Raw genomic sequence first — 9,332 nt, forward strand, 5'->3', positions numbered from 1 at the left:
CTCCCAAGATTGTCCACGTGGAACTCCTTCCACCGTTTGATCAAATCCTGGAGTAGACCCCACACTCTTAAGAGCACTTGCATCATGATGGAAGCTAATGAATGACCCTTCGCCAGCTTGCTCAACGACGATGCTTTGCTGGTGACCCATCTCTTCTTCTTCTTCTTCTTCTTCTTCTTCATCTTCCATCTTCATTCTGCGAACACCCTTCTGCATAAAGCACCGATTTTTGAGCACTGCGACGCGAATAGCGAAGAGGGTCGCGGTCAGAAAGGGAGAAGGAGTAATGGGTGTTTGTGTGTCAAGGCCCAAGGCGAACGAGGACCTCGCCGCGAAGAAGAAGAACCACCGCCGACGAAGGAGGAGAATCCTCCGAAGGCGCGTCTCTTCGAGAAAGATCGAAGCCAACATCGTTGCTCACTCCAATTCCGCTTTGCAAGCTTCTAATCGCGCTTCAGGTGCTTCTGCTTCTATGCACTCTTTTATTTTTTGCTTAAAATTTGAATTTATTGTTTTACTTTATTTGAAAGAAAAATTGAACACCACAGTTTAATCAATGGTGTTGGGTTTTACTTTTGGTTTGCATGTATATGGACGTACTCTTAATTAAGGTTTATTATCATTTTTTTAGTTTTAATGAATGTTTGATTAAAATTGAAGTGGAGATCCTTATTTTGTTTTTCTGTTTCAGATGCTGCTTGGTTTGATTCTACTTCGGCGTTGGATTCTGAGTGTGATGACGAATTTTACAGTGTCTATGATGGTAAGTGAATTTTTTCCTTTTTCTGTAAATTTGGAGTATAAATTTCAGGTTTTTAAATTGGGGTTGCCGAGTCTTCGGTATAATCCTTGATATTGAGGATAATTGGGGACAGAAAAATGGCTCATACGGGTGAAATTGAGGTCGGTTGTGGTTGGGGAGATTCAAATTTAAGGTTTTGAATTGGGCAGAGCAGAGGTCGGAATTTTGTTGTAATTCTTTGTATTGTGGGAAATTACAGACAAATGTGGTCGATTAGGCTGCAGTTGTGGTTGTTGGGGGAAATTGTTGAAAAATGTAACCGATGTAGCTACAATTGTAGCAGTGTCTTGTGGTCACAAAGTCTCCGAAAACCTTGATGTTAAGGCTGAAATTGTGTCTGTGGGTCTTTTTTTGAAACCTTGATTAGATTTTCAGTTTATTGTTGTTTAGTTTTCTTGTCAGTGTGGTTATATATTTTTTACATGACTGTTTGGTAGATTGGGTGTCTTTGAATGAGAGTGAAACTGTGTCAAGGCCAAACTATTCATCTCCTGAAGGAGTTGATCCTGCGTTTGTTGATCACCACCACCACAGCCAGAAACAAAGAGTGCACCCATATAATTATGTTTGTAGCAATTCTTCTTTGAAGATTGCTAAGAATCAAGGCAAACCAAAAGATTCTTCTACAATGAAATCAGATGGTCCTCGAGCTTATTTCGACTCTGTTTCGACAGGAGAAGTATCTTCAGGTCATGCAGATGATATTGGAGAGGACAGAAAGCTGACCCTGGATCACTGTGGGATTCTGCCAAATACCTGTTTGCCTTGCCTCTCCTCCAATGCACTTGCTGTTGAAAAAAGAAGGCCAATGAGTCCTGATACACCGAGTTCACAGAGAAAGTCGCTTTCCAAACTCTCCTCCAAATGGAGAGAAGGGTCTTCAGATATGACTTTACGTGAGTATTCTGCATATTTCTTTCCCTGCAAGAATAGGTTTTTGTTTCAGTTCTTGCGCACTTTCCAACTTTGTGCAAATGGATTAATTAGGATATGTTTGTTTTGAGGAAATGTTTTCTGCTTTGTTCTGTGTGTTCATAGATGATTATGAAAATGTCTTTGTTTGCACATTGCTTCGTATTCAAATCTCTGAAAACAGGAAGCATAAGGTGACATTTTAGTAACCATTTATAAAAACAGAAGATGTTTTCTCAAATCAAGTAGACTCTTAGGACAACTGTGAAATTATGAAAGTGAAGATAAGTTGTTTGCTTGAGGTCGAGCTTATTTTGTTTATCCTGCCATGTTTACAGCAGTAAACACATAAGGAATATATAAAAAGTATCAGTTATTTCTTTAATTTGCTCTCGTTGAATTTGCCGTTTCATGCACTTTCCCATTTTTAGATGTTTTGTGTTAGTTCTCTTATGGCTTCTCTTGTTACTAATTCATGGCTCTCTTTTATTGCAGTTTCTCCCAAGGCATTTAAACAAAAACATTTGGCTGGTTCATCGATTCCATTTTGTTCAATAGAGAAGCAAACCCCTGGTTCTTGGTCGCAAATTGAGCCTAGTTCATTCAGAGTCAGAGGCAAAAACTACTTTAGGTAGGCACCGAGTTTATAATCCATGCTAAATATTCTTTCAGGGATTGAACATTTTGTTACGGATGCCTCTTGTATAGATGTCATTCATTATGTTAACAATTAAGCACTATTCCATTCTTCATAATGCCATAATTCATTTGTTCCATGTTGGCAGGGATAAGAAGAAAGATTTTGCTCCAAACAGCGCTGCGTTCTATCCTCTTGGAGCTGACCTCTTCTTGTCTGCTCGAAAAGTTGATCATATTGCTCGCTTTATACAAATTCCTGCAATAAATGTACATGGGGACGTCCCTTCTATTCTTATTATAAACATTCAGGTAGCTGCATGTTTTTTTTTTTAGAATTTCTCATCCATTTCACTGAGGTGCAAATTTATGCTCTGTGCCCATAGTTCCGAGTTTCTTACCATTCTGCATATGGATGCCAATTTTATCAATAATTCTGTGTCATATGTGCTGAAAAACATATTGTGTCAATAATTCATCACTATCTAAATTTTTTACCTCAAGATTTTAACATATTGATGCTCTTTAAAATGCAGATACCGTTATATCCGGCCTCTATTTTCCAAAGTGAAAATGATGGTGAAGGAATGAATGTGGTTTTGTACTTCAAATTATCTGAAAAGTACTCTAAAGACCTTCCAGACCAATTCCGCGAAAATATCAGTGTAAGGGGAATGATATTTATCCTTTGTTATAGTCATTGTGCCTCATGTTACAGAAGATTTTACCTCTGTAACACAATATGTAGTTTTTGGACACTTCATTAACATGTGTGCATGTTCTTGTTTTCCTTGACAGAAACTAATCAACGACGAAGTGGAAAGAGTTAAAGGCTTCCCTCTAGATGCAATTGTACCGTTTAGGGAGAGATTAAAAATTTTAGGCAGAATTGCAAATTTGGAGAATCTGTCTTTAAGCACAACTGAAAAGAAGCTTATGAATGCTTACAACGAAAAACCAGTTCTCTCCCGTCCTCAGCACGAATTTTACTTGGTACACACTTGCATATTCTAGTTTCAGATTCAACATCCTTCAATAAATTTTAAAAGTACCTTTTAATCTTGCACTGAAGCAATCATCACTGAATGTGTAAAGTGTCTGATTCAGTACATCACTGTCGAAAATCATACAAATAGGTTCATTACTTTGATCTGTCTGTGACACCATTAGCCTTCATTTTCACATGCAAAATTTGTCAACATATTAGTGGACATATGTTTCTTTCTTAGTTATGTTGAGTGATATTTTTGAGCTGTTGAAAGATTCCTAATCTGATGCTATTTCTTCCACAGGGAGAAAACTATCTTGAGATAGATTTAGATGTGCACAGATTTAGCTATATTGCAAGAAAAGGATTTGAAGGCTTCATTGAAAGACTGAAGCTATGTAACCTGGATTTTGGTCTCACAATTCAGGTAACTTCCTTACCATTTTATTGGCAACATAGATAAACTTTCTTCTATATTAACCAAGTGTTAAGCTATCAATCAATCAGAAACCAGAAACCATCATTAGTATGATTCTTAACATAATCACTATACAATCCATCAAACTTATCATACATAATGGTTTGTAATTAGATGATAGTATAAAAATTCCTTGCATAAACTATTTACATGCAATTGGAAGATTCAAAGTCTTGGTATGTAATTAATTTCTTGTGTTCATGATGCAGGGAAACAAGGGTGAAGACTTGCCAGAGCATTTATTATGCGCAATTCGGTTGAACAAACTTGACTACAGCAACTTCAACCATTTTTGCCCTTAAGTCTAGTGTTCAACATAAAGAGTTTTTTTTAACCTTAATATTTTTCATAATGATTACAAGTGTGTCACTCACAAGTTGTTTTCAAAAACAAAACAAAAAATGGTAGCTAACAGCAATGTATCCCTGAATTTAATCGATTCATTGATATAAAATTCGAAGAATGTATAGTGATGAGAATAATCAAATTGGAAATTATCAATGAGTAATTTATCTCTCAAAGATACAAACACTCCCTGAACCTTCATTATCACTTCTGAATTTAGGCCATTACTATTTTTTTTCTCCATATTTTGCAACACTCATGACAAAAATATCACCTTAATCATCAAGTTTATACTTCATTTATTACTTCCTCTCCTATGTTCTTCCTAAACTAAAAAATTCCTATAGTTGGATTAAATTGATGAATAAAACAAGATAAATCCAATAAAGTTTGAAAATTAGATTAAATTCAACTTGATAATCCAATCTAAACTACATATACTCTTTTTAACTAGTCTCTTAAATATTAAAACATTCTTTTAATCTATTTTTCCTCTTCGTTCTCTCCCATTTGGTGAGATTCATAAGTCTTTATAATCTAATATTGGCAAAAAAAAGGTAAACCAATTCAATTTAACACTTTTTTTTAACATATTATCCTAAATGGTTAAAGGAATGCGATGAATATTTGACAAGATGGTTTTTTTTTTCACCTAACTTATCCATGGTTAGTGCTCTGTTTGACACTGAAGATTTTGAGAAAATGGCAACGAAATAGTGTAGTTTTGTAGGGTTAATTAGTGAGAGAATTGATTTGGGTGGAGGTTGGTCCCATCACAAAAAAGTTTCCTCCCTTTAATGATGGCAGTAAGAATTGAAAATAGATTAGTATCTTCTATAAAAGAATAAAGTTTGAGTGTGATAAAAGTCTTGTTTGCATCTTAAAAAGATTTTCTTAAATTAGCCAAAATATTACATTATTAATCTAAATGGATCTATTAATAATTATATTTTATTATATATATATATTGCATATTTTAATTGTTTAATATAATATAATAAACTAAACTACTTATATAATAAAACATTTAAATAACATATAAATTTACCTTTTATTAATCTTATAAGTTTGAGATTTATGTCCATCAATATGCTTCATAATCAAGAAAAATATAGAAATTTATGATTTTAACATATTGTAAAAAATATAATGTAACAATAATATAAACAGAAAAATTTATCTATATCTACTTATATAGTTTGACCTAATAGGTATACAACATTTTTAATGATTTAAAATCTGACTTTTTACCCAAAAATGCTTTTTAAAAATTTAGATTTGACCCATTTTCTAAAAAAATGGTTTGTCTTAGACTTGGTACAAAACAAGTCATAAATCTCTTTCAAATAATATGATTTATTTTCACCTCTAATGATATTATACCAAACTAACATTAAAGAAAATGGTGTTTTTTGTTTGCATTTTCTAGGATTTCTTTTTGGTAAAAAAAGGAAATTCTTATCTTTATTACATTTAAACTAAACACAACTTCATAATTTTACTACATTCTCATATACTTTTCAATTAAATATCCTTGAATTTATTTTTATTTATTATTTACTTTTTCATTATTTCAATTAACTTTTTTTTCTTCGCAATGTAAAAAGAAGAAAAGCGAATGAATTGACTTTAGTAATATGAAATGGCTAACCTGTGTAGTCCGTTTTGGTGGATTGATTGCAGAGAAGGTGGGTCAGTTTTTTATTTTTATTTTTTATACCTACACTGCATGTGTTTTCTATATTTATATGACAAAGTCTTGCTTCATAAAGAAGGTTCCTTGAAAATTCCATGTCTCTATTATTTTAATTATAAATTTATTAAAGCCTTTGGGAATGTGATTAAAGATGAAATAAGGTCATGTTAAATGTAAGATGAGTTATAATTTTATTTTGAATAATTTCTATTATGTCACATTATTTTTGAGAATATTTTACAAATTTTAACTTATGCAAATTTTTATTTTCATTTCAATTTTTTACAATTTAAAAAATTAATTTATTAAATTCTATTAAAATTGAAAATCTCACTAAAAAAATCATTAAGCTCTATTAGTATTTTAGAGACTAATTTAAAATATAAAATATTACTAGCTAAAATCTGGGTAACTAATTTAGATAATAATTTAAAAATTATTTTATAATTTTTTATTAATAATATAAATATTTTTTATATGAATAAATTTTTAGTATCTAAATTAGTATATAATTTAATCAATATAGTGACTAATTATTTTTTGTTTTTTTAGTGTTTTTTTTCCTCTTAAGATCCAATCTTATTTAGGACCCTTTTCATGTCTCTGTTATCTTATTTTAATAGAGATTTTTGGGTAATTTTTTTATCCTAAACTTAAGTTGTGATGTTGCATTATATATTATCTAATGAGATTTCTTAATGAATTTGTTTCAAATCACACCTCTCTTGTACCCAAAATCCATGATCTTCATCACAATCTTGTAATTAAAAACCATATTTCTTGTTTATGCACAAAATACTAAAATAAATATTGTCTAGGAGGTTAAAAAGGGTGCTTCCAAGACTTATTAACTAGACTCAAATTACCTTTCTAAAAGGAAGAAATATTGTAGCTAGTTAAACTTGGTAGAGAAAGAAAAAGGGTTTACTTTATGAAAAAGCATATTACTTGGAACTTTTTGTTTTACATGCTAGATGGATTGGATTTTTGTGAAAAATGATTGGTATTTGTCTATATCTCATGTCTACACATATTTAAGTGTTGGTAAATGTAAGTCTTTCTAATGAGTTCATATCACAAAAGGGATTTAGGCAAGTAGATCCCTTACTTAGCATCTTTGTTATTGTGGTGGAAGTTTGTTTAATGGTTTTTTGGTTGGAAGCTATTACATGGAAATTTGCTTCATCCAATATACTGATAACACTCTAATTTTCATGGTTAAAACATGATCTTCACACATTTTGAAGACAGACTAATGAGTTATTAAGTTTGAGTCTCTATCAATAAGTTGAATGTGGTACAACTATATATTTGTGTCATCACTTGGTAACAAAAAAGAAATTGCAAAGTCCATGTTCTATTATGTGAGTGCTGCAATGCAGTATACATATGAATGCTGCATAAAGGACAGGACATTAGCTAGTGCTCATGTGAAGGTTGTCTGTTGCAAGGATGATGAAGGATACATACCAAGAGGAAGATAAGGTGGATGCTTATCAACAAAATAAATTTAATTGATGCTTAAGGTTATCATAACTGCTATGGGATAAGCACTTGCACAGCAGATTTTTGGTGGAAGGGGACTTCTTGATTATGCAGTTTTTGAATTTGGAGTTTATATATAGCATAACAGTTTTATGGTTGAACCAGAATGCATGATTTTGCAGTTGATGATTAGTAAATGTGCTTTTTTTGGTGTTGGTGGTTTCCTTATAAGGTTATATCAAATACTTGTCTTCTATGAATTAATACACATAACCTTCTGTTTGTATATGTTCAGAGATTTTCCTGTTTTGTTTCCATGTACTTTAATTTGGTACCATTTGTTACTTGTAGTTCCCAAGTACCAAATGGTTCCTTTTTCAATATGATACAATTTGACTGATAAACTCTTGGTTAAGTTAGATTCCTTTGGCAGCATTGTTAATACTCACCTGAAGAAGTTGTGATGAATAATTTCACATTGTTCATTCATTCTGCAATTATCAAATAATTGCTTCATTTTAGTCCTTATTCATTGTGGTACATTTTCTTGTCTTTTTTGTTCATTTTCTCTTTACTTTGCCAATACCCTTATTTTGAGATGAAATTGTTGATAAGAATTATTTTTACTAATCAAAAGGGTGCATCTACATGAGGGGAAAAGATGCCCTTTATCATTTTTCTGAACGGAATTTGCAATTTTCGCATTTATTGCTTGTTTCTTTTGCTGATATACACTGAACATTGGTTATGGTTAAGAACATAGCAAACACAAAACCAAAGAACATGGAATGATTCTGTTAAGAATAACGAAAGAATGTTCATTGAAGATAAAATGAAGACACATATTTGCACAAGATGAAAATCCAATTAACTGATACAAAAGAGAAGACCCTAATAAAAAAAAATAAGGGTGATCATCAATCACGACCTGATGGATTGCTCATACATAATCCGCAAATGGAAGAGAAAAAACTTCCATGTACCTTGTTTTGAGTTTTAGATAAAGAAGGTGATGATTGTGAATGTGGATCACCTTCATCATTCTCATGAAATGTTCTTCCCATTATGTTTTCTTCCATTTGTGGCACATTTCCCTCCCTGTTGTTGTTGCTGTTGATCTTGTTCCTAGAAAATTTAGCACTACTACCATTACCATTGGCTTTTGAATCCTCGACTTGCATTTGATCTTGCCATATCCGACCAGAAGATCCTTGTCTTCGAAATGAAAATGATGATCTTTGCAATGAATTCATGATATGAATCAAATTTTTTTCCTGGATTGCAATGAAAATGTGTGTGTGTCTTCTCTTTGTTTCTTGTGATCTCTTCCAATGAAATCTCAATTCACCATTTTTTAACTAATCACATAATATGTTTTGGCTTGTGTTTGACTATAATAATCTCTCATTCATTAAGCCAGTACATGCAAATATAGTAATTAGCCTTCTATGTTTAGTTCTTATCCCCACAAATTTTGACTAATTCATTTGGCTCAGTTGCTATATTTGGAAACTTAGTAATAAGTGTTCTTACTTTTGGTGATGCTACATTTTAGGGATAATTATTTAACCACTAATATCTCTTGCTCATTTTTAGGTCTCAGGTTTTTCATTTATGGGTCTAAGGTTTTTAGCATAATTATTGGTAGCAGAGTTTTTGCTTCAAGATTTTATCAAAATTCCAATGTAATTTTATTATCTCTTTTAATATAATAAAGTATTATATATATATATGGTATGTTTGCTAACATTTTAGAAAAGTGATACATTAACAACTTGCACCAATATACACTCCTATTTCGTCTACAACTCTATTTCTTTACCTAAAATTTCATTTTTTTTCATGAAATGACGAAAATATTCTTTCTTCGTATCATGAATCCCAAGTTGTATAATGGAGCATCATGAATCCCAAGTTGTATAATGGAGCAAGTTGTTGAATTTTTACCCTAACTCTGTATAAAACTTAAATTATGAACTTTAACATATTG

The 9,332-nt window shown here is 31.8% G+C and overlaps 1 protein-coding gene across 2 annotated transcripts; it reads left to right on the top strand.

Moving 5' to 3' along the window:
- On the top strand, positions 1-4,345 carry LOC137836852 (uncharacterized). Of its 2 annotated transcripts, none has more exons than XM_068645615.2 (9): positions 1-458; positions 692-763; positions 1,477-1,698; positions 2,210-2,345; positions 2,500-2,662; positions 2,887-3,015; positions 3,149-3,343; positions 3,643-3,765; positions 4,026-4,345. In XM_068645615.2, the coding sequence occupies exons 1-9, from the start codon at positions 287-289 to the stop codon at positions 4,116-4,118; spliced, it is 1,305 nt and encodes a 434-aa protein (XP_068501716.1). In that variant the 5' UTR covers positions 1-286; the 3' UTR covers positions 4,119-4,345. The 2 variants fall into 2 exon arrangements, with proteins under 2 accessions (XP_068501716.1, XP_068501715.2); XM_068645614.2 differs by having other exon boundaries at positions 97-458; positions 1,240-1,698.
- The last annotated feature ends 4,987 nt before the right edge of the window (positions 4,346-9,332 follow it).

This window comes from Phaseolus vulgaris, chromosome 4, assembly GCF_051622355.1.
Source record: "Phaseolus vulgaris cultivar YP4 chromosome 4, ASM5162235v1, whole genome shotgun sequence".
Lineage (NCBI taxonomy): Eukaryota > Viridiplantae > Streptophyta > Magnoliopsida > Fabales > Fabaceae > Phaseolus > Phaseolus vulgaris.